The sequence below is a fragment of the Quercus robur genome, chromosome 2, assembly GCF_932294415.1.
Source record: "Quercus robur chromosome 2, dhQueRobu3.1, whole genome shotgun sequence".
Taxonomy (NCBI): domain Eukaryota; kingdom Viridiplantae; phylum Streptophyta; class Magnoliopsida; order Fagales; family Fagaceae; genus Quercus; species Quercus robur.
Window position 1 is genome coordinate 16075103 of NC_065535.1, and position 25517 is coordinate 16100619.

General features: G+C 34.9%; 2 protein-coding genes across 2 annotated transcripts; one reads left to right on the forward strand and one right to left on the reverse strand.

Annotated features, from left to right (window-relative positions):
* Positions 1-17246: 17246 nt before the first annotated feature.
* LOC126712621 (cysteine protease XCP1-like) lies at positions 17247-19607 on the forward strand. Its single transcript, XM_050412024.1, has 4 exons — positions 17247-17778; positions 18283-18518; positions 18988-19128; positions 19250-19607. The coding sequence occupies exons 1-4, from the start codon at positions 17319-17321 to the stop codon at positions 19463-19465; spliced, it is 1053 nt and encodes a 350-aa protein (XP_050267981.1). The 5' UTR covers positions 17247-17318; the 3' UTR covers positions 19466-19607.
* Positions 19608-21178: 1571 nt separating this feature from the next.
* LOC126712622 (probable inorganic phosphate transporter 1-9) lies at positions 21179-23172 on the reverse strand. The gene is made up of 2 exons (XM_050412025.1): positions 22422-23172; positions 21179-22030 (listed from the first exon to the last, which is right to left on the reverse strand). Exons 1-2 carry the CDS (start codon positions 23105-23107, stop codon positions 21220-21222), a joined length of 1497 nt encoding a protein of 498 aa, XP_050267982.1. The 5' UTR covers positions 23108-23172; the 3' UTR covers positions 21179-21219.
* Positions 23173-25517: the final 2345 nt, after the last annotated feature.

Genomic DNA, 25517 nt, shown 5'->3' on the forward strand with positions numbered 1-25517 from the left:
TTGGGTGGGGGGTGTAGTTAATGCGAAGTTGGTTGCAGAGATTTATGCGTGCGTATGTTAGCATAGATATGTTTAGGGGATATAGACTCAGGCTTTTCTTTTAGACAGTCACAGAGATAACACGACGGGTAGCTCTCTGAACAATGATATCGTCATCACCTAATCCTTTCTTTTCTTTTTACTCAATTTGTAATCTTTTTATATATATATATATATATATATACAGGGTTCAGATAATGTATATATTTAAGAAATATATTAATGGTTCATTTTGGAAAAAATTTTATAAAAAATTAAAAAAATGTCAAAATAGTAAATTATTTTTTTATTTTTTCATAAAAAATTTCTTAAAATAATTTAACACACGTTAATAAATCCATATATATATAATTACAATCAATTTATTTATTTTTATTATAATGTGTGTTTTGTGATTATTATTATTATTATTATTATTATTATTACTGTGCAGACTGCTGAGCTTAAACAAAACTATAAAAAAATTAAATAAAAAAAAATCTCCAAAGTCTATAGTGGAGGAAAATATGATACCACTGTCTACGTGGTAAAAGGACATTATCGTTTGCTGCATAATTTTGGCAACGTTTTCACCTTTTGTCCTTTAGATTCCATTCTCTACGTGTATTAGAGAATTGTGTTAATTGCTGCAAATTTTTTTATTTTTTATTTTATTTATCTATCCTAACATACATTTTCTATTTTACATATTTATTTATCAAAATATTTCACATTAAATTATCTATTTTATATTATATTTTATTAAAATATTAATGTTTAATTTTTTTCCTTCACATACAACAATTATCATTCATTTTCTTTTTTCATCTTCTGGAAACGTAAAGAAAAAATAAAAAACTAAATACAAAATTAATAGTGTCAATATAAAATTACAGGATCACTGTAGCAAGCTTATATATTTATGTAATTATATATTCATTAATGTGGGTCATTTTTAGACAAAAATGTATAAATTTTACACATTTATCTATTATACATATACTGATATAAGTGCTTTTAATATTTTAAAACATGATTAGTTTATTTACTATAAATCAATAAATGTACTATTAAAGAAGAAATTACTTTCCTTATCTTGTAACAAATGATCCCATTTTGGAGTAAATAATTTCTCTACAAATATAATATAACAAGATTTTAAAATTTTATGTATAAAAAAATTAATAAGCTGAAAAAAAAATTATTAAAAAAAAAAAAAAAAAAACTAGTCCAAACTCGGAAAAACTCAGCTAAGGGCCCCCTTGTTCTGTTCATACTTGTTTGGCTTGGAATGCCACCCATTCCACTTTCCGAAACCTTTATTTTAGTCATTCATATTTTTGGAAATGTCTTAGAAATGAACAATAAACTGCTTCCGTGCATAACTAGTGCTTCTTTTATATATATACCTGCACTTTCATTAATTAGAGAAACAAAAATAGTACTAAGAGGATTAGTGTGAGAATTTAGTTTAGGGTTAGTGTTACTGATGATCTACTATCTTTCAACTGAACTAGAATGGTCCTGTAATTAAGTTAGTCAAGAGTAGTCAGTAGCAAACCTTCGCCAATTTAAGTTTGTGCCAAGTAAATACTCAATAACATGGCAGTCTTAATACTAAATTTGCGCAGTCATGTCAGCAAAACGTTCTATAGTTTGGGATAATTAATTATGGGAAATGCTAACGAGCGCCCTTATGGCACTGGTTAAAAATTTAGTTAAAGAAAGTTTTTATAGGAAAAGAAAAAAAACAATTAATGTTTTGACAGTTTTTTTCATTTCCCATAAAAGTGATGTCAAAACTTTCCTAAAATGAATTGTTAACTGCAAGCTAGAATGTTGTGGCGTGCAACTCCTTCATCCCAAAAAATAGTTAATTACTAATTAAATTTATAGTGGAATCTAATATTTATGCATGCAAGAGAATGACATAACATATCACAGCATTGTATTCTAAAAAATATTTAAAAATTATCGTATATTTTATCTTCATTATCTAGGAAGTTAGACTACGCTCACAAGAGAGGAAATTGCTTGATTGGTTGGGTAATTAGAATCAGTTCTCGAAAATAATAGACTACTCAAGAACAATAATAGAAAATTGTATCATGTTGTAAAGGAGAAAAGAAAGGGAAGGAACTCCCTGTAAAACTCTATCTTCTCTCCTTCTAATTTAGGAGGAATGAAAAATAGTGGACCTAAGAAAAAACAATTCTCTCAATTTTGATTTTCTCTTTCAATTTCTCTTCAACCAAACAAAATATTTTTCTTCCCCTCCCTCTTTTTCCTTCTATTAGTTTCTTTCCTTCCAACTTCTCTCCAACCAAACCTTAAGAAACCCTAGGAAAGCAAGAGTGGGAAGATCCTTAGAAACCATCAGATTGAGGATCCTTATAAATCCTAATTATTAGTAGCTATTGATCTCTATTAGAGTGTGGGGGTAAATGTGTAGAAAAAAATAGTATATTGATAAAAATGTCATGTTAATGGGTGCCCTTAGGGTAATTGTTAATAAACCATTTTTAGGAAAAATTTTATACCACTTTTATGAGAAATTGAAAAAGTTGTCAAAATATTAATTTTTTTTTCTCATTTTTCATTAAAAAAATTCCTAAAATGGTTCACTAACAAATGCCCTTAGGACATTCATTAACATTTCTCTAGATAAAAATATTTTTTCCCCCAAAATCAAAAGAGAAAATTGAAGTTATGGGTTCAAATATTGTACCTGCAACATTTTTTACAAAGAAATACAATTTTTGCAATGGCCATTCCTACATATCTGGTAGAAAAGGATCCCATGATGGTGAACCAATCTTACCTGGGATTGCAAATTCCAAGTTTATTTATGAATAGTAAATCCAATTATATTAGTGTCTAAAATTAATTTTCTTTAATCTATGTAATACTAATTGATAAGGCCTCATCGGTAAGTTCTACAAGATCTTGTACATTGAAATTTATGGTTATGGACCTAAATCCCATGTCTACAACTTAATTCATCCAATTACAGTATCCTCTATTCGTATGACAATATGTACAACTCCTTTGCAAGCTTCATAGCAAGAAATGATATATTCTTATGCAGATTATTTGTTATGATGAAAGAATCCTCATCCATATTTATCAAGTTAAAGATGATAGTATAGATATAGAAAAAAAAAATTAAGATGGAATATATTTGGAGAAAAGATTAGGAAGAGCCCCTCAAATTTAGAATTTTCATTCATTTTATCATTTAATAACTTATAATAAGATCTTGATAACTATATATTTATTACTACTTGACAATTTAAAATAGACTTTTCTAGCCCCCTCATCTGAAAATCTTGGTTCAAACCCTTCACAGATAAATTGTTTCAAATTCAAATTACTAATTGAAATTAGTAATTGAGGTTACACAAAATTGGGCTAGAAAGTTTGGTTATCTCTTGTTTATTATTGTCAAAAGAGAGATGGTGCTTTTGTGTCATCCTTTCCGCAAGGCTAATGGAAGTGCAAATGCTTTAGCCAAGGAAGGAAGAGAGCAGGAGGAGCAAACGAAGGAATACTTGCACTGTCCAATGTTTGTTAGGCAGGCTTTTGGCAATGATCTAAGGAGAATAGACACTACTCATTGAGTCATTGTATGACTTCTTTACCATGGTGCTTTTTGAACAATGTGTTTAGTTTACATAAAATTTTCTTTTGGGCAATGATCTAAGGAGAATAGACACTTCTGTTTTAAAATTTTCTATTTTTATGTTCCAGAAACACTTTTTGTCTAAGTATTCCTTCAATACTTGGACAATTGAGCATGTCATCAAACGCGTCGGCGCTGCACGTGTAATATGATCAGGCTTTTTAAATAATTAAAATCTTTCTGATCTTAGTGACTCAGTCAAGCAAAAAATAACAACAGCTAGGATCTACTGACTGCTGCCCTATATAAAAAATTATACGAGCTTACATGCTCTACCTCTTCTATTTTAATACTCCCATGCTCTTATTACGTCTCTGATAGACCTTAGACCATTGATTGGTCTCGATATTTCCACCAAAGTAATATTCCATCCTGATAACTTTGTGCAACATGTGAGCAACATGTGTTTTCCTTTCTGAGTTATACAAATACGTAGAAATTACAAATATAAGGAGAATTTGGTTGTAACAAATACTTACCATTTTCAATAAAATATTAATATTATTATATATTTTAAAAATATAATTCTTAGATGGCATGTTCTTTATGTCCTAATATATGTCAAATTTTGTATCAATCGAATGTTATTTACTATTTAATTTATAAATTTTATTTTTTTATACATAATTTTAAATTACAAAAATTTAAAATTTAAAATTTTGATGCATTATATAACTATTGATCTTTTGGAAATTTTGCAAATATGAAAGATAGAAGAAAAAATTCAATTTAATGGTAGATTTATTAAAATTCACATTCAATAAAAGTATGTTGAGTGTTGTTTTAGATATTGACTATAACTAAGTTTGTATTATTTATTCTCATTTGATTTCATAAAAACTTATTAAATCTTTTAACATTGTGCTAATTGTTATTTCCGTTCATTTTTATTATTTTCATCATTAAATTCATATTTTTGTTTCCAATATTAATCCATCGACTAAAATGGAGGTTCTACCGTTCTAGTGCAACTGGTGAAAGGTAGTTGATGGACTTGATGGTGGAGCCGACAACATGAACAGTCAATTTTTTTTTTTACTAGGTTTGTGACTAGGACATGATTCATCAATTAGTTTGAATGCATGGCATTATATTGTTTTTACAGTCAAGCCAGTTGATTTTGTGAGTCTTTAAATCCGTGAAAACCTTACAGGAACACACAAGCGCGACATATAATAATAATCATAAAAAATAAAAAATAAAAACGGATTTTGAAACTTATCAGGTGGTCTCCTTTGCTCTTGCTTGGTGTTCAAGAACTTTGAAAACTGAAACAAGGAGTCTTGTTTTCAAAATTTTTCAGTTTTTCCTAAATTGTACTCATTTTCAGTGTCAGCCAAATAGGTCCAACTGAAAGAAAATTGGGAATTTCTCATCTAATTTGCCATTAATGTAGTAAGTGACCTCGAAAGAGCTGGTGATATTTAGGGATGTCAATTCGTGTTCGCTTGTCGAGTTCGTGTCGTGTCAACTCATGTATCCGACTATATATGGGTCAACACTAACCCGACATGTTTATTAAATGGTTCAAGATTTCTCAACATTAACACAACCTATTTATTAAACGGGTTAGTTGTGTTAACTTGTTGATCAAATTTATCAAAATGAAAAAAACAAACTGTGGGGTCCAAGAATTTAAATAAGGCATTTGCGCCACGTGTCATACCCATGGCCGAGGAGTCCATTATCGCGCTGAGAAGGTCACACGCTTGGACAATAAGGTCACGTCAGTGGCACGTTACCAGAGGAGGTCATATTGTAGAGAAAGAGTTTCGGGGAGGGGGTTATCCCTGACATGACTGAAGGGATGTGGCTACCACCACATTTAATGCATCCCACCAAACCTCCTGGTTGCATTTATGTGGAGAAGACCCCTGAATAGTGCTGCCTTAGCTGCCCCAACTCACAAGGGACTGCGGAAGGTGTCTGGTGGGACAAACACTCGAGTAGTGGCCTGGACAATCAACAAATGGAGGGCCAAGATCATCTAAAGGGTGCTATATAATGTAAGAGATCCTCTAGGGAGAAAGGATTGGAAATTTTATAGAGAAAACATTGTAGCAAGAAGAACTAAAATTGTATCCATGTTTAAAGGAAAGATATATAAGGACAACTCTCCTCAGATTTGGCTGAGGAAGGATTTCTTTGCATAGAGCTTGTTTTATTATCTTTGGTTCACTATGTGTGTTGTCTGATCCATTGAAACCTAGCCTTTAAGTCCACTTTCTACAAATTCATTGTGTCAGGCTCTTTGGGCCTGAATTCATTAATCTTTTGTGCTCAAGATCCAAAGCCTACCCTTACAAGTGGCATCGTCTGTGGGAAAGAGCTTGAGCTTTAGTGAGTTCAACGTTTAACCATGGTAGGATCAGGGCAAGACCGGGAGGAGTCTATTGGTTCCTAACGTCAGGATCAGTTCTTTAACTTTGAGCGAAGGAGGGATCGCGAGGTTAGTGTGCACACCACACATATTAGCAGGAGCCAATCTTGAGGCGGGAGTTACATCTCTCATGAGGAAAATACTAGAAGCATGCAATTGGAGATTGACCGTCTTTGTAGGAGGCTACGACGTGAGCAACGGAGAAGGACTCCCTCAGATTCTAACCCCTCTTCTAATGATGATGGAAATGGTAGCTACAAGCCCAGGTCAGAGTCTTTTTCGTATGATAAGGACCGTTAATACAAACGGAGGAGTAAGAGTCCATCTTGCATAGGTCTGGGCAATGATGTTATGAGTAGGACTCTCAACCAAATCTCTAAATCACCATTTGCGCGTAGAATTGAAGGGGAAAAGCTTCCTCGGTGGTTTACTCAGCCAACATTCATTGTGTATAATGGCAGAACGGACCCTATGGAGCACATCAGCCACTTCAACTAGAGAATGGCCGTTTACTTTCGGAACGAAACCTTGATGTGCAAAGTGTTCCCTTCCAGTTTGGGGCCTGTGGCAATGAGATGATTCGATGGTTTGAAAGAAGGTTCTATTAACTCCTTCAAGGAGCTTACTAGGGCATTTGGGGCTCATTTTGTGACTTGCAGTAGGGTTCCTCAACCCTTAGATTCCATGCTGTCTAAGACTATGCGAGAGGGGGAGACCCTAAAAATGTATTCTGATAGATACTGAGAGATGTTTAACGAGATAGATGGGAGCTTTGATGACGTGGCTATAACGACCTTCAAGATCGGCTTGCTAGGAGTGTGCGTTAGCTTATGGACTATATTGATGAGTATAAGTGAGTCGAGGAGGACCAGCAACAGGGAAAGGAAAATGCTAAAGTGGTCCCTCAGGATAGAAGGGATTTCAGGTCGGATATGTACAATAATAACCGACCTCAGAGAAATTTCACAGGGCATTCTGGATCTACTACTACTCAGGTAGTCAGTACCATGTTCCGAGAGCCAGTGCACCGAATTCTGGAGAAAATTAAGAATGAGTCATTCTTTTAATGGCCAAACAAGATGGGAGGAGACCCCACGAAGTGCAACCAAAGTTTTCACTGCCAATACCACTAGGAGCGGGGGCACACTATTGAAGATTGCAGGACTTTGTGGAGCCACTTGGAGCAATTAGTTAAGGCAAGAAAGTTGAAGCAATCGTATCAACCCAACGGACAGGGTGGTTAGGCAGGGTCGGGGGCTTAGAGAGATGCTTCCGCAAGGCCACCCTTAGGTACAATCAGTGTCATTCTTGTTGCTCTGGGAAGGACTGGTTCTCAGCCATTCAGGGTGATGTCTATAGCTCGGCCATCTGCAGATGACTCGTACCCTAATTTGAAGAGGAGTAGAGTGGAAGTCCATCCCAGCTTTGAGCTTTTCGAATAAGGATATGATTGGAACCTTGCAACCACACGATGATACGCTGGTTATCACCCTCAGGATAGGTGGGTACGATGTGAAGATAGTGTTGGTGGATCAGGGCAGCGACGCAAATATCATGTACCCTGACTTGCTATGATTCCTTTCTAATAGAGTTTAACGGGAAGGTTGTCTTTCCAATAGGCCAAATTCGACTACCCATTCAGACAAAAACAGAGGTCGTGGAGGTGAACTTCATCGTGGTAGATGCTTACTCCCCCTACACTGCTATTGTGGTAAGGCCTTGGCTTTACGCCATAGGAGCCGTACCTTCCACCCTGCACCTGAAGGTTTAGTATCCGTTTGGGAACCAAGTTGAGGAGTTGGTGGGGAGCCAATCTATGGCCAGACAATGCATAGTGGCCGCAATTAGACATCAGACCGGGGGTGAGTCTCAGCCTCTACAAGGAGGGACTTATAGTAATAAAAGGTATTGGTGCTATCGTTGGAGGTGGAGGAAGAAGGGGCGAAATGCGAGCAATTGGAAAGAATTTTCATTGGCAACAATGAAGAGAAGTTTTTTCAGGTCAGAGTTCACCTGCCTCCTTGGGAGAAGGAAGAACTAGTGAATTTTCTTAGAAAGAATATTGATGTATTTGCATGGAGCGCTTACGAGGCCCCTGGGGTGGATCCGAGCTTCATTTGTCACCATTTGAATGTCAATTCATCAGTCGTTCCCAAAAGGCAATCACTTTGGCGCTCGTCCAAGGAACATTCTGATACTGTTGAGGACGAAGTGCTTAAACTTAAGTAAGTTGGGGCAATAAAGGAGGTGTTTTACCCTGAGTGGTTGGCCAACATAGTGGTGGTGAAGAAGAAAAGTGGGAGATGGTGGGTGTGTGTGGACTTCACGGATCTAAATAAGGCTTGCCCAAAGGATCCTTTTCCCCTGTCTCGAATAGATTAGCTGGTGGATGCAACTGTGGGCGATCCTCGAATGAGCTTCTTGGATGCTTTCTTGGGATATCACCAGATATCGTTGGCTCTGGGTGATCAGGAGAAGACTTCTTTCGTTACGCCCATAGGGAATTACCATTACAAAGTGATGCCATTTGAGCTAAAGAATGCATGATGTACTTATCAGAGAATGATGACCAGGATGTTTGAACTGCAACTGGGCAAAAATATTAAGGTCTACATAGATGATATGGTGTTAAAGAGTAAGGTGGAGTCCAAGCACATAAATGACCTCGAAAATATTTTCGAAATACTGAGGAAACACAAACTACGACTTTATGCTTCTAAGTGTTCTTTCGGCGTTAGCTCTGGAAAATTCCTGGGCTATATGGTCACCCATCGCGAGATTGAGGTCAACCCCGATCAGGTTAGAGCAATCAACAAGCTGCAACCTCCTTAGAACCCTAAAGAAGTCCAGAGGTTGACAGGAATGACTATTGCCTTGAATCGATTCAATTCTCGATCAGCAGATAGGTGCCAGCCTTTCTTCTAGTCATTGCATAAGTGGAAGGGGTTTGAATGGATGGAAGAATGCTCCTTGGCCTTCCAGCAATTGAAAGAATATCTTTCTCGGCCACCTATTATGTCCAAGCCTGAGAAGGAGGAGGTCCTATTTGCTTACATCGCCATAGCCCCACAAGCAGTAAGTCTGGAAATGATCTAGGTCGATAATGGAGTACAAAGGCTAGTTTATTATGTGAGTTAATCACTACATGAGGCGGAGATTCACCACTTACCCTTGGAGAAAGCTATTTTGGCAGTGGTGCACGCTACATGGAAGCTCCCTCATTACTTCCAAGATCATACCGTGGTGGTCCTCACCCAGCTTCCCCTTTAATCATTGCTGCGGAGGGCTGACTACACGGGGCGGATTACGAAATGGGGAACAATCTTGGGAGCTTTCGATATCAAATATATGCCCCGCACTTCCATTAAGGGCCAAGTCCTTGCGGACTTGGTGACTGAGTTTACTGAGTCACAAAGAGGAGAGGACAGGGAAGAGCAAGGCATGAATGGAAAGTCAGTTGGCGTGATCTCCCCGCAGGGGCCTTTATCCTGGAAGATGTACGTTGATGGCGTGGCAAATCAAGGAGATCTAGAATGGGGCTAGTTGTGACATCTCTCGAAGGGATCATTATCAAGAAATCCTTGAGACTGGGCTTTTCAGCCACAAACAATGAGGCTGAATATGAGACTTTGTTGGAAGGAATGACCATGGTTCAAAAAATGGGAGTAAGGACAATAGAGATATTCTCTGATTCGAGATTGGTTGTAGGCCAAGTAAAGGGAGAATTGGAGGCCAGGGACGTGAGAATGCAGGACTATTTGAGTCAAGTTAGGCGTTTGCAATTAGGGTTGAGTCCTTTTCCTTACAACAAGTCCCAAGGAGCAAAAACACGCATGCCAACTCCCTTGCCACCCTCGCAATCTCCTCGGCGCAGTGTTTACCTCGAGTCATCCTTGTCAAAGACCTGTATAAGCCTACTGAGTTCAAAGAGGAGAGGATCCCTATTCACCAAATTAGGGTGGGGCCTAGTTGGATGGATCCTATTGTGCTATTTCTTAAGGATGACATCTTGCTCGAGGAGAAAGTAGAAGCTGATAAGGTGCGGAGAAAAGCTCATCGGTTCTAATTGTTCAAGGATCAAAAGTTGTATAAGCACTCCTTTTCTAGGCCCTATTTGCTATGTGTCCATCCTGAAGCAGTGAAGCTACTCTTAGAAGAGTTACATGAGGGGATTTATGGGAGTCATACAGGGGGCAGATTGTTGTCCCACATGGCCCTCACTCAAGGGTATTGGTGGCTGAATATGCAAAAGAAAGCACATGAAGACGTGAAAAAGTGTGACCAATGTCAAAGATTTGCTCCGAATATCTATCAGCCAGGGGGTGTCCTCAACCCTCTGTTTAGCCCCTGGCCTTTTGTTCAATGGAGTTTGGATATTGTAGGGCCCTTCCCCAAAGCAGCAGGAAACTGGAGATGGCTACTAGTCGGTAATGATTACTTTACCAAGTGGGTTGAAGCTGAGCCACTAGCGAACATTAGGGACATGGATGCCATAAGGTTTGTGTGGAAGAACATTGTCACTCAGTTTGGGATCCCTCATACCCTCATCTCTGACAATGGACTTTAGTTTGATAACAAGGCTTTTAGAAGATACTATTGTGACTTGGGCATCAGAAATAGGTACTCAACTCCAGCTTATTCGCAAGGGAACAGGCAGGCCGAGGCTACTAATAAGGTCATAGTGAACAAACTCAAGAATAGGTTGGACGACGCAAAGGGCAAGTGGGTAGAAGAGTTGCCACACGTTCTTTGGATGTATCGTACTACCCCTCGTAAGTCAACAAGAGAGACACCCTTTTCAATGACTTATGCGACTGAAGCTGTGATTCCTCTAGAGATCGGATTCCCAACGTTGAGGACAAGCTCATTCATCCTAAGTCGCAACGACAACCTATTGGAGAAGAGTTTGGATTTGGTTGAAGAGCAGAGAGAAAATGTCATGGTTCAGTTGGCATACTATCAATAGAAGCTCAAGCAAGGGTATGACTCAAGTGTGAGATTGAGGCCGTTAGCACGTGGAGACTTAGTGCTAAAAAATGTTGTAGGTACTGCAAAAAACCCAGCATGGGGAAAATTAGGGCCTAATTGGGAAGGACCATACTGTATTACCTCGGTAGCAGGCATATGTGCGTATTTCTTGGAAGACTTAGATGAAAATGTTGAACCACGTCCCTAGAATGTAAGTAACCTGCGAAGATATTGTTATTAATGAAAGGCAACTCTGCCATGTTCTCCTTTTTAGCATTACGTGTTATCTCCATTACTTGTGTGAATATTAAACAGAACCTTGGTCATGCATGGATCTTCGGGCCACATACATTGGGTGAATTAATATTCTTAATTATTTGCTTAAGTATTAAATAGAATCTTGGTCATGCTTAGCTCCTCGGATCACATACCTTGGGTAAATTAATACTCATCATTATTTCTCTAAGTATTAAACAGAATCTTGGTCATGCTTGACTTTTTGGACCACATGCCTTGGGTAAATTAATACTTTTCATTATCTCTCTAAGTGTTAAACAAAACCTTGGTAATGTTGATCTTCTCGAATCACATGCTTTGGATAAATTGACACTTATAATTATACAGGCCTACTGTGGAATGGGGTGCTAGGTGAAATTCAAAGTATGGTGGCCTTCTTGGATCACGTACCCTGAATAAAATGAAATTTTAGGTCTGGGCAATAGTAGCATTAGAAGAAAGTTTGAGGGTTTTACAGTGCAAGGAGATGGAGCAGTCACATAAGAGAAGTTGTAGTAGTAATAGTAATAAATGAAGAGGGTCAGAGAAGGACCTGGCAGCACCGACCTGGTCTAGCCTCCCACAACCGTCCTATGAGATATATATATACACACATATATAATAGAACTACAAGGACATGCCATAGAAACCTAGCCAGTCGTCGTCTTATTAAGCTCCGTGGATTTTTTGAAAAATATGAATACGCGTAAAGCAACTCAATCATAGAGAGTGTGCCCTCTTTCTGGGAATCCAAGGAACCTCAGCCTCAGCTCCTCCTAATTAAGATGCTCACTTTTTTGATCCGTACCTGACCATTTAATACTCCGGAATTTCCATCGGGGCCTTGGCTACACAATTTATGAATCAATTTATATTCTACTTGGATAAGCAAAATTTATTTTTTCTATTTTATATATCCTTAAAAATATTTTACATTAAATTATTTTATTTTATGAATATAATTTGTGTTTAGTGTTCAGTTGAGCTGGACACACAATACTGAATTTCATTAAAATATCAATTTTATTCTTATTTTTAATTGTTTTTCTCTCTTCATATGTAATAATTATCATCCACCTTCTTTTTATATAAAAAATTAAATATAAAATAAATAATATTAGTGTAATTTTATATACTATAACACCTCTATTTTTATATAATTTTACAGGACTGATATAAGTAAATTTTGATTTTATTAACTAAAATGTTGTTGTCTTTTTTTTTTTTTTTTTTTTTTTTTTCTATTTAACGGCGTTTGTTTTTAACGAAGTAATTAATGAAGAATTATTTGCACACAAGTGAGAAGGGTGGCTTTCTTGTGGGTGAGAGTTGAGAGAGACAAGACAAGTCAGAATGCACTCGTGCAGGTTGGGTGGGATCTATTACGAGCCTTGGGAATAGGTTGGGGCACACACCTACTTTTTTTTTTTTTGAAATGGGCACACACCTACTTCTTTTGTCGTTTTTTATTTTATCAATTATCACACATTTTTTTAGGGGGGAGTAGTCACTGTTGTGAAGGGTACTTTAAATTAGGTGATTCCCTCAAAATCCCCATAATTAATTCCTTTAAACGGCCAATCAATTTAGTAATTTACATTTTGTCAGTAAAGATCAGATGGCCTTGGTCAGAGACTCAGAACAGTGCAACACTAGTTATTTAGACAAGCTGCATGGGCTCGTTGGAGCCGACCCATCTCCATAGACAACAAAGAAGTGCTATGAAAGACTCAGCCAAAATAATAATAATAAGAAGATTTTGCTAATGTGCACACAATAATTAAAATTTTAATTTATTTTTAAATTGAAAAAGTATTGACAGTTTTTTCAATTTTTGAATTTTTTTTTTCAAAAATAGATGGTTGAGGACACATATTAACCGGACCCATTATTTCTAGAGACACACGTTGTACATTGAATTTTGCATCATGTTGAATTGTATGATTATAAGTGATTGATATTTTCTATCATTAACTTATGTGATCCAAAATTTTTCATTGATCATTTACAATCACACAAGTTAGTATATCGTAAATTTGGGTGTATGAATAGTTGCATCATAGTATAATAAATATTGTTGGAAAAAAAATGTTATAAAAGATAAGTTAGGACTTAGGGATGACAACGAGTCAGATAGAGTTGGATCATGGACATCTGTCTTTGAAGTACTCTAAGCAATATTAGATTATATAAATGATTTTTTATTGGATTAATATTTAGAAGATTTCATTGTTGGATTATTAGTTCTCTATATTTTTAATAGTTAATACGCATGTCAAATTTCGTATCAATTAGATATTTTTTATTATTCAACAAATATATATACAGACACATTCACATACACATACGCACTTATAATGAGGTGGAGTGAAATGAGGCATAGCGATCAAAACTTGTCCCTACCTCATTCTCCATCCAAGAAAGGAAAAATGTGCGTGAAACAAATCATATTGGGTGAAACATTTTACCATCCATAATCCAGGTTAGTTAATTTAGACCCAATGTGCTTTATCATGACCAGGAGTTCACACTAATTACCTAAGGATAAATGATGTAGGAGGTATTTATTTTAATAAAGGAGAAGTTATCGTTCATCTTTGGTGGTTCGACCTAATTACAATTTAGTTCACAAAACAACTGTTATGTTTGATCCCTTTTAAGGTTTAGATTAAACAAAAATTGTTAATGATCTATACACAAAGATTACACAATTATTTCATTTAATTTAATCCAAATTTTATTGGGTTTTATGTAACCATAAAAAAACTTACTAATTGGGAGATGAGACCAAACTTTGCTTATAACGGCAATAATATTTGAGTTATATGTGGGCATTTCGTTGAACTGGCTGACACCCAAGTCCCAACTCAATGATTTCATTGTTTGAACAGGGTTGCAAAATCTGTCCTCGCTAATAATTCCGGTTCCGGCTGGCCGGCCAGCCCAACAGCAATTAGCAACATAGGACTGCCTAATAAATTATTAATCCTACTATTTTGTTTATTAAATTTTTTTTTTGAAGATAAAAAGCATTATAAGTGGCTACACATTGCAAGTACTACTACTTTCACGTATTGAACTGATTTTGTATAGTTCTTTCACTACTACTAGTACTTCATCATCTTCTTCTTCTAGTTTCTAACGCCAAATGAAGCTAATGGATAAGACGGAATGCAACTGAAGATTTTGGTCCCTAGCTCCTAATAATCTGAGTCATCTGACTAATACATATTCATTCTCCTTACAAATATAAGATGATGAGAAAACAACGTTTCATGGTGGAGTTATGATACGGAGCAGCATCTTGTGTATTATTTGTCCGAAAATTCTAAAAAGACGTGCAACAGTTATATCATTGCCTTTCCTCGCCAAGAAACCGATTCATTATCTTCAAAATATAATTTGCAGGAGACCATACAAAATCTGAATTCAGTGTAAACGGAAAAGTAAAGGCCATTCAAAAAGTTGTACAGTTGCCAATTCCTTTTACGAAACTTTGCCAATGTTTATAGTTATAATCAATATACAAGACTAACTTTTGCAATAAATTGCGGTCGTTATGAAAATTATTTTCACATAAATTTATTATTTATTTTTTCAATAATTTACAATTGACTCTATACTTTAATTATTAACGCTAAAAGTTGTATCCCTAGACATTCTCTTATATAATTTTTGAGTGCTCATAAGGTAGTGGTAGTAGAAAATGATGATTTGTAATTTTTTTAGTGGAAGATTTGTAATTTGTTATTTTTATTTTTTTGATAACCTTGTAATTTGTTATTATTGGGAACTGTACGCGCTTGCCTTCAATACCTTTTCAGTTCTCTGTTCTGTCTTTTTGACATGCTATCGGCTCCAGTGAGCTAAATATACAGTCTTTCAAATTTTGAACGACTTTAGTGACTGCACACAAAGACACAATATTAAAGTGCAATCACCAAAGCATTGAGGTAAATAGGTAGTACGGTGCTTGAGTCCAAATGTACATCTTTCTCTCTGTCTCTGTATTATGTTTTCTGAAAAGTTGAGTGTTTAAACTTTAAAGTTTCTGCTTATTATGATGAACTCGAGTCGGTCAGTATAATATAAATCCATGAGCAACATCAACGAATTTCATAAGCATTGTTGCTCATCAGCATGCAAGTAGTGAATTTCCTAAATATCAAGTAAAAAAGAACAAGTTATGATAACAATTTTCTTTCTTTAAAGTTTAGGAGACTTGGTGACCATTTGGAAATCAGTAATTTTTGATAACTTATTTGTATATTGTTTAACAAATATAGTTATCGATAACTTTTATGCTAAAAGTATAGCAAAAAGCAAAAAACTATAGCAAAAAACTATAGCAAAAAACTAAAAACTAGTTTATTTTTTTTTTAAAAAAAGCTATATATTTAAAAACAACTGAATCACAAATAAAAAAGCAAAAAACTTTGCCAAACGCACATATATTTGTATATATGCTGAATTATGTTCAATCCCCAGGGATTGAAATTATTGTGTGCGCTACCGAATGGATGACCGGCCTAGTAGCTAGGGAAATAGAATTGAAAGGTGAATTTTGCAATTTAAGTTATGTTGGCTAATTCTTGTGTCAAAATTAAACTTCATAAAATCCTTTTCCTTTTTGCTCTAGATTGAGTTTCTTCTAGAGTTTCTCATTCAAACCATTGATACATACCCGTTACTAGCTAGTGAGTTCATTGGGGTATTCCTAATTCAAAGAATTCTTTCGAGTACCATTAAAGTTTTGTCGATTGCATACAAGAATTTCAGAGTACTTCTGGAGCTAATGTGATGGGAGGTCCACAGTTTGTTTGTTGAGGTTGTGAGAAGAGTTTATTTACAAAAGGTTTTGTAAGTTTATACTATTTGTAACTGTTACTTCAATAGTTAAATTTCTCGTGGGTAGGATATTCTATAGTGGTTTTTTCTTTTAGGGGATTTTCAAAAGTTTTCCACTTTGTTAACAATTATGTGTTCGTTTTATTCTTTTTATTGTCTTTATTGCTTTTGGATTGTAGTGGCCGGTGACAATCTTATGGTTGATTTTATTGTGATTGTTCTGTCTGTTTGATTACTATCCATTAAATTGTTAGTTGGTGGTCTAAATCAAAATTTTAAAATTTCATAATGAACTTTTTCATCCTCATGTCAAGCGTCTTGTAGCTGAGTTGACATCACCTAATTATGTATAAAGTGTTTGGAAATTTTGAGAAGAAAATGATTCGAACTGCGAGGTTAGAATTATATTGTGATTATTTCTAAAATAAAAAACTCTTTTTCATCCTTATATATATATATATATATATAGGATTTTGCTAATGAGTGCCCATAATTTTTATTTTTGGAAAAAATTTTCTCAAGAATTAAAAAAATATTGACAATTTTTTCAAATTTCAAGAAAATATTTCAAAAAATGGATAGCTTAATGTGTCCTTTTTTAGGACACACATTAACCGGACTCATATATATATAGACACACACATACACACATAATCTAAAATCTTAGTTCATCAATTGAGAAATGATATATGATTTAACATATTCATTTTTAGTTAATGAAATACCATATATAAATGGATTTTCCCCATTTACGTATATAGTGAGATAGGCAAATTGTTAAAGACACGTGTCTCTGTCTGTGTCTGAGAGAGAGAGAGAGAGAGAGAGAGAGAGAGAGCCCTTTGCGTAAATGTAATTTTTGTGACTGACTCATTGAAACTCCTGACGTGCAATATGATAACACACGATAGAGTTGGTCACCGCTGTATTATTAAGGCATATGATCGTATGCTTTGATTCAAAGCCTGCTAAAAGAACCAAGCTTAAAGACTCAGTATTCAGAAGAAAATTCTATTAACTTTACTTGAAAGAAACATATGAAACATAACCTATAAAGACGACTCCTATCTTTCCCTTGATCTCCACCCCTTCATTTTTCTTCTCCCTTATTCAGAAAAGAACCTACTATAACCCTAGCTAAAAAAAATGGTTCTTTCTTCATATTCTAAGGCACTCATTGCCTGCTCCGCATGCCTTTTGGCTTGTTCTGCTTTAGCTCACGATTTCTCCATCGTGGGCTATTCGCCAAACGATTTGACATCCATTGGTAAACTCATTGAGCTCTTTGAATCGTGGATGTCAAAACACAACAAAAGTTATGAGAGTATTGAGGAAAAGTTGCATAGATTAGAGATTTTCAAGGATAATTTGGAACACATCGACGACACTAATAAAAAGGTTAGTAACTACTGGCTTGGATTAAATGAGTTTGCAGATTTGAGCCATGAAGAGTTCAAAAATATGTATCTGGGGCTGAACGATGCCTTGCCTAAGAAGAGGCAGTCCCCAGAAGAATTCGCTTATAGAGATGTCACGGATTTGCCCAAGTCTGTGGATTGGAGGAAGAAAGGAGCGGTCACTAATATCAAGAACCAGGGATCATGTGGTAAGTACTTATGTGTAATTTTAGTTACATGATACATAACTTTTTTAACAAGTCATATAACTTCTTTAAATAAAAATAATACACATAAATAATCTTATAAATGATCACGTAATGAATTACAAAAAATAATTTCAAATTGGTTTACAATTATACTTATATTTTCACACATAGTATTCTTCATATATATAAAATGCTTTAGACATTCTTATCTTAGGATATTAAACTTTTTATAAGTGGAATTCATGATTTCAAGTTGACATATATCAACAAGTTTTAAAGACAAATTGTGGGACATATCACTCTGTCCTACGGCCTATTGGGCTTGCTTTTATTTCTATTATCATTGGGGTTTTTATTTACATGGTTATATTCGACTCTACGCATCAAATTCATGTTGACTGTAATAATTCAACTTTTTAAGAATATCTAAATTAAGTGAACCTAATCTAGGTGGGCCTCGTCATCGCTAATATCCTGATTGACAAAATTTTTGGGAATACACAGGTAGTTGCTGGGCATTTTCGACCATAGCTGCAGTTGAGGGCATAAACCAAATCGTTACAGGAAATTTGACTTCACTGTCTGAGCAAGAGCTAATTGATTGTGACACAAAGTTCAATAGTGGCTGCAATGGGGGTCTCATGGATTATGCGTTTGCTTACATCGTCTCTAGTGGAGGAATTCATAAAGAAGAAGACTACCCTTACCTTATGAAAGAAGGGACTTGTGAGATGAAAAGGGTAAGTAGAAAACCCAGAGTGTAAGACATTTTTTTTATTTTTTATTTTTTATTTCCCGTGAGTCTAGGCCTCGGCCTGAAAGCTTTACAAATTGGCCAGGTTTGGGTAAAAGAGAGGCTTCATCAAAGCCCATTATCAAAAAGTATACATTGGCCCTGTATATAATAATAGATTAAGGCTGTCGACCCGTTTATCACAGTAATCCCCTAATTAAGCTAACATTATAGTAATTTAAACATATGTATATAATTAAGCTAACATTATTCGTCTACTGAATTTGATGATTATTTTTTGATGGAATGATTTTTAATTTCATTTAGTTCATATTTTGTGGAACATGGCAAGTATATATATGCTAATTTGCTAACATCCAATTAAGTAGATCTTATTTACTCCTTTTACGAAAATAAAAATTTAGATGTAGATTTTCTACCAATATATATATTTTCATTTTTTTTTTTTTTATCAGGGAGAGTCGAATGTAGTGACCATAAGTGGCTACCATGACGTGCCGCAAAACAATGAACTAAGCCTTCTGAAGGCACTTGCAAACCAGCCCCTCAGTGTGGCTATTGAGGCTTCTAGTAGAGACTTTCAATTCTATAGTGGGGTAAGCTTACTATGAACTCAACAACATATATACCTGCAATGAATAATTACTCAAATATGCCTGGATATTTATATTTATCAATCTTCCAACTCTAATATAAATGACATTGATGAATCTGTAGGGTATTTTTGATGGCCATTGTGGAACTGAGCTAGATCATGGTGTGGCTGCGGTTGGATATGGGACATCAAAGGGTTTGGATTACATCATTGTGAAGAATTCATGGGGACCGAAATGGGGAGAGAAAGGCTACATAAGGATGAAGAGAAACAATGGCAAGCCTGAAGGGATATGTGGAATCTACAAAATGGCTTCTTATCCTACTAAAAGGAAGTAAAAGGAAGAACAACAATTGTTGTATTTTAAAGATTTGCGTCTTTATGATGTTTCGATACTCATATTAAAAATAATGTGATTTTTATCAGCCAAGCCATCTCCTTTTTTTACATACTATAAATTCCATATGAGAAATTCAATTCTATGCTTCCTTTATAAATTGAAGTGTTCATTCTGTTTCGAGAAGGCAATCATATGAGAGAACAAACCCAGAGTTCAAAATATACGGGTATCCATTTTCACAGTTTAATGAGAGAAGACAAAGGTTAAAAAAATTGAGAAAAATGTTTACCTCCAAACCTTTTTCTTTTGAATTGTTTACCTCCAAATTAGTTTGGAGATAATTTCCTTCAACCCACTATGTAATGGTTAAAATGACTATACTTTAGTTATATGATTTTTTAATGAATTATATGTAAAAATTTTAAATAATATACATAATTTTATAAATCATCATACACCCCAAATTAGTTTGGAGAGAAACTTTTTAAATTACTTTAAAATGATGATATGTGTCCTTCCAACTTGACCCAACTAAACCCCACACCACCTATGGTTAAGTTGTGTCAATTGAGTTTTAATAAAAAAAAAAGGGGGTTTTGTTAATGGATGCATTTAGGAAATTTGTTAATGGACAATTTTAGAAAATTTTTAATATCACTTTCATGGAAAATATAAAAAAACTATTAGAAATCAATTACTTTTTTCTTTTCCTATAAAAAGATTTTAAAAATATTTTTTAAATCAATATTCTTAGGACATCTGTTAAGTTGGAAGGACGACGACATATGACACAATTTTAAAGTAATTTGAAGGGTTTCTCTCTAAACAAGTTTAGAGAGAAATTTTATCAATAAAAAAAAAAAAATCAGAAAATAACATATTTTTTATATATAAAAAATATTGTTAATAAATAAATTGAATATAATAAATATGTTATTATTTTGCAATAAAATACCATTTAATACCAAACGCACATTTCAAGTATTATGTGTGCGTTTGGTATTGGCTTAAAAAACCAAATTTTTTTTTACTATTTAGTTTATTTTTGCTATTATTTATGAGTTCCATTATACTATTTTAGCTACCTTTTAGTTTTATTTACAGTATTTTCAACAAAAAATTTTCAATTTTAGCTAAATAAACTGTTTCTAAATAGACATTATATATGTGTTTGGACATACTGATGCACATAAGTGCATATGTGCCACTTACATAAGTGATCCCTAAAATCAAATCTTAACTTTGTTTTTATTTTGAGGTCTCACAAATACGGGAGTAGTCTTATGAACAACATATGACCTTCTTGCACTACCTTTCGTTTGATCAAGAATAACTTGATAACTTGTATAATTTAAACTACAATTTGGGACAAAAATATTGATCACTTGCTTAAATCTCTTAAATATATTGGTACAAATAAAACAGAAGTGAAAGTTATTGGAGTAAATCAATGCTATTGTACATAGAAGTTGCTTCGGCAAGAAATTCAGTATGTCATGACTATGACTTATCAATTACTATGAGCAAACAAACAGTTTTCTGCATACAAGATGGTCGATTTTTTTTTAAAATTTCAACTCTCTAAGTTTGTTGTATCTCAATCACACAAATCTCTAGCATGAAGTGGGTGGGGGGGGGGGGGGGGGGGGGGGGGCGGCGGGGGGTGCGGAGAGAGAGAGAGAGAGAGAGAGAGAGACAATAGATTCATTTGAAAACAATGTGAATGCAAACTTATTCTTAATAAACAATAGGTTAATCCTCATTCTCCTCTAATGATCTTCCCATAGTTTCACGCGTGAAAAAATAAGTCACTGCCGTCCCCAGCAAACAAACTCCAGCAAGTATTATAAATGAGGCAGCCATATCATCAATTACTTTTGGCTTACCATCCTTTTTGTGATTTTTAACCCATACAAATCCTACCGAGCCAATAATTGCCCCTACCTTCCCAATAGCCCCAGAAATTCCATGACATGTTGATCTAAATCTTGCCGGGAAAAGCTCTGCTGGCACTATAAAAGTGGTTGTGTTCGGTCCAAAGTTTGCGAAGAAAAAGGTGAGGCCATAGAGAATTAAGAAACCTTTATTCTGTTTATTTTTTGTCCATGCATGATAGGATATCCCAAGTGCTAAATAAACCAGTGCCATGAGGAAAAAACCCATCATTTGGATTTTGACTCTTCCAATCCTATCAATGAAATAAACAGTGAACCAGTAGCCTGGAATTGTAAAACATGCTGCAATAATTACTTGAAATGTTGCAAAATTTAAAGCATCTTTATAGGCATTCGTGTTTTCATCATTCGTTCGGAGATGGTCATAATATATGCGAGATTGGAAGAAGTTGCTGCTGTAAAAAGCAATATCAACAAGAAACCATGTGAAGGAGCAAGAGAATAAATCGCGGCCATGGCGTTGAAAAAATTGCTTGGAGAGGAGGGGATAAGGCGGTAGAGTAGGTGGCAGTAAGTTATCTTCCACAATCTGATCCATTGGAATTTCCATCACCTTCTCCATGTCCATAGTCGCTTGGACGATATTTTGTTCAACCAAAGCTGTATATCTACGTGAAAAACAATACATATAAATCTAGAAGAGATAAGCTATTGTTCATTGACTAATTAATTTAATATATAAATTTGAAAGAGTCACCGGAAAATATCATGTGGTTACAACTTCGGACAATTTTAATGACCAATTCAGCTTTGTCAATCTAACCATAATTAAAATTTATAAATCACAATGCATGCTTTGCACAATATTTGTGAAATGGAAAATTCATCACTAAATCTATAATCTATTAATGATGAACTGCGAGAATACTCTTGGAGGACAATGACGTTTTGTGCATTCCTCTTACATTCCTGGTATAATGGACTTTTATTATAAATTTAATTAGTTGACGTAAGAAGAGTGAATATGCACGTATCACAATAATTACTAAATGTATTTACCTGGCAGTTTCGGGCATCTTCATTCGCCAATAAAATGTTAACCCAGCTGGAATTGCACCAAGCATCAGTATTAACCTCCATGCGATATCTGAGACCTTGGTCGTCTGATCTTTTGACGCTCCATTTGCAGTACTTTTAAATATTTCGCACACCACCACGGTGACCGCCGAAGTAGCCAAGATCCCAAAGCCCTGCATTGAAAACACGGCTCCTATAAAAGCACCACGGGTCCTCTTGTTAGCGAACTCCGACATAATCGTGGCCGATAAAGGGTAGTCCCCGCCAATCCCTAAGCCCAGAATAAACCTGAACAACCCCATACTCACCAGAACACAGTTCTTTGTGGTGCATATAGAGAACCCACATCCAATGGAACTCAGCACCATGATCATCAATGCGATCCCATACACGCGGCGCCTACCGACTAGATCACCGAGCCTACCGAATACTACTTGACCAATTGCGGTACCCACAAGAGCGATGGCCGCCATGATGGACACAACCTTAGTTGGGGTCACATATTTGTTCTTCTCGTAGTAGATCCTTCCGATGAGTATCATAATCGAAGGGATACAGAAGAGGTCATAGGCGTCAGTGAAGAGGCTCATGCCAGCTATAATGATGGCCTTGAAATGGTAGAACTGAGTTCTTGCACCGTCAAGGGCGGAAAGAACTTTTAACGCCATTCTTATTTCTTGCAAGATTTGAGAAGCTTAACCTTTTATGTTCTATCATTTTAGGTTTAATAACAAGGCTCTGAAAGTGAAGCGGGTATTGAAAATTCTTTGCCATCCTTGTTAACAGCATGGTGCACACATTCCTTGAAAGTGAGAGGGCATTGAAAATTTTCTGGTGTCGTTAACAGTGTGGTACGTAGTAACCAGGGACGGAGCTTTTCATTGACTAGGGGACAATGACCCTCCAATTGTTTAAAAATAAAAAATCATAATAGTATATGTATATTCCGAATTCTTTTAACATTTAGGTTCAAGAGGATTACTCTTGGCCCCCTCTCTCCAAACATTTACAAAGTGGCCCTTAAAACCCAACAAAAAAAAAGCCATCACTTTATTGTAAAATTTTAAATTGGTGAAAAATACTATATCTAAGTTTTGTCTTCAATATATATATTTAAAGTGAGCTACAAATTTTAGTAGATAAATATGATAAATTTATATGTCATCGTTCACAAAAAAGTAATTAACATTTATTTATTATGTGTTGAAGCGGACCTAATCACATGCTTTAACACATGAGTTTGTAAGTTTTTTTTTGGTAGCCTAAGAATATATATATATATATGAGCTTTTCTTATCTTCTCATTGTTTACATATTTCTTTTTAATTCTCAATCTATAGAGCTATAAGTTTTGAAATTGATGAAACATTTGAAAATTAATTAAATAAATGACAAAAAGAAATAATGGAAATATTAATTTATATAGATAGTCTCATTTAGTTACAAGTCAAGAAATTTTTTTAGGGTATGTTTTGCCCCCCTAAGTCTAAAGTCTAATTTCGTCCCTAGTAGTAACTACCAAGTAGTTTCCTTGAAGTTGATGGGTTATGCTATTACTTATTAAAGAAGGTAAGTATATTGACAATTTGTGTCCATGATTTCATCAAGATGGATATTGAATCTATATATATAATAATAAGTGAAGCTGAGAGAAATTCAAATTAGAATTCTAAATTAGAGTTCCAATTTTGCGCCATGTGTCCTAAAATATTTATTCATAAAGAATTTTATTTCTTAATTTTAAAATAAGAATTTTATTTCTTAATTTTAAAATCAAATGTGGAACCACATCATAAATATTCATCTAAATGAGTTATTAAGTACAAAAAACCAGAGAATCTAGAATAAATGAATCGAAAAAAAAAGTGCTTCACAATAATTAAAAAAAGAAGAAGGAAAATTTACATTTTATACCTAACAATATCCTTACAAAATTTTTTAAAGAGTTAACAAAATATAAAAATGACTATCAATAGTATTAAAATTATATATATATATATATATATGAATTAAATTATGTATCTTATTGTATATCTTTAAGTATATTTATGCATATACATGAGATTACAAGCTAGTTCAGACCTAATGCAAGAATGCATGCGTGGCTTGCTGCATTTTGGGCAAATACCAAGTTTACAGTTTCAAAACATAATTTGAAAACCTTTGGTATACTTTTTGGGTATGATAACATTATTTTTTAACAACACATGACTTATGAAAAAGGTAATTATAAGTTAATTTACATTGTAAAATCAATATAAATCTTACATTGTACACATTTATTTAGTTTACAATATTGTAGACTAATATTAATTTTCGGCACAGGAATTTTTGTTTGGGATCAAGTTGCAGCACTAAGTTATATATATACCATTTTTATTTTATTATATACACACATTTTTATTTGATAAGTTATATATATACACTAACCCAAAAAAAAAAAAAAAACTTAATATTTTCAATTACAATTATGTTTGATAGCAATCTTTCATAAAATAAAATTCATTATTCATTTTTACCACTTTTATAGTGAAATTCTTAAAAAGTTTTATTTTTTATACATGTGGGGCTAGAGAACTTACAGCCCGACCCACTTTCCACTAAGGCCCAGGGCCCGTGTTGAGGAGGGTAGTTGCCGAGGACGAGTAGGGAAAGGCCAAATAGCCTAGAGACACAGCCGAGGATGACCCTGTCCTCGGCATCCCAAGACTTCAAAGGGAAGAGCGACATCTCGTCGAAGGCTGCCTCTAAAATGCTCTCAGAAGAAGAGGCGAGTAGAATGGGACCCATATGGGGGTACAGAGTGGGGGTGGTTCAAGGTAAATACGTCACCTCCGCATTGAATGCGCCCACAAACGTCCTAGCCATATTAATGAGAAAAGACGCTTGAACAGTGTGGTTTCGGTTATGGCAACTAACAAAAAGTAAGGGGAGGCGGCTGATGGGACAGGTATTCGAATAGGGATTTGCCTGATAAACAGGTGGAGGGTCAGGATCAACCGAGAAGGGCTATATAATGTAAAGACTTGTGTAGGGGTGTGCAAAAAACCGACGAACCGAAAAAACCGCTTCAAACCG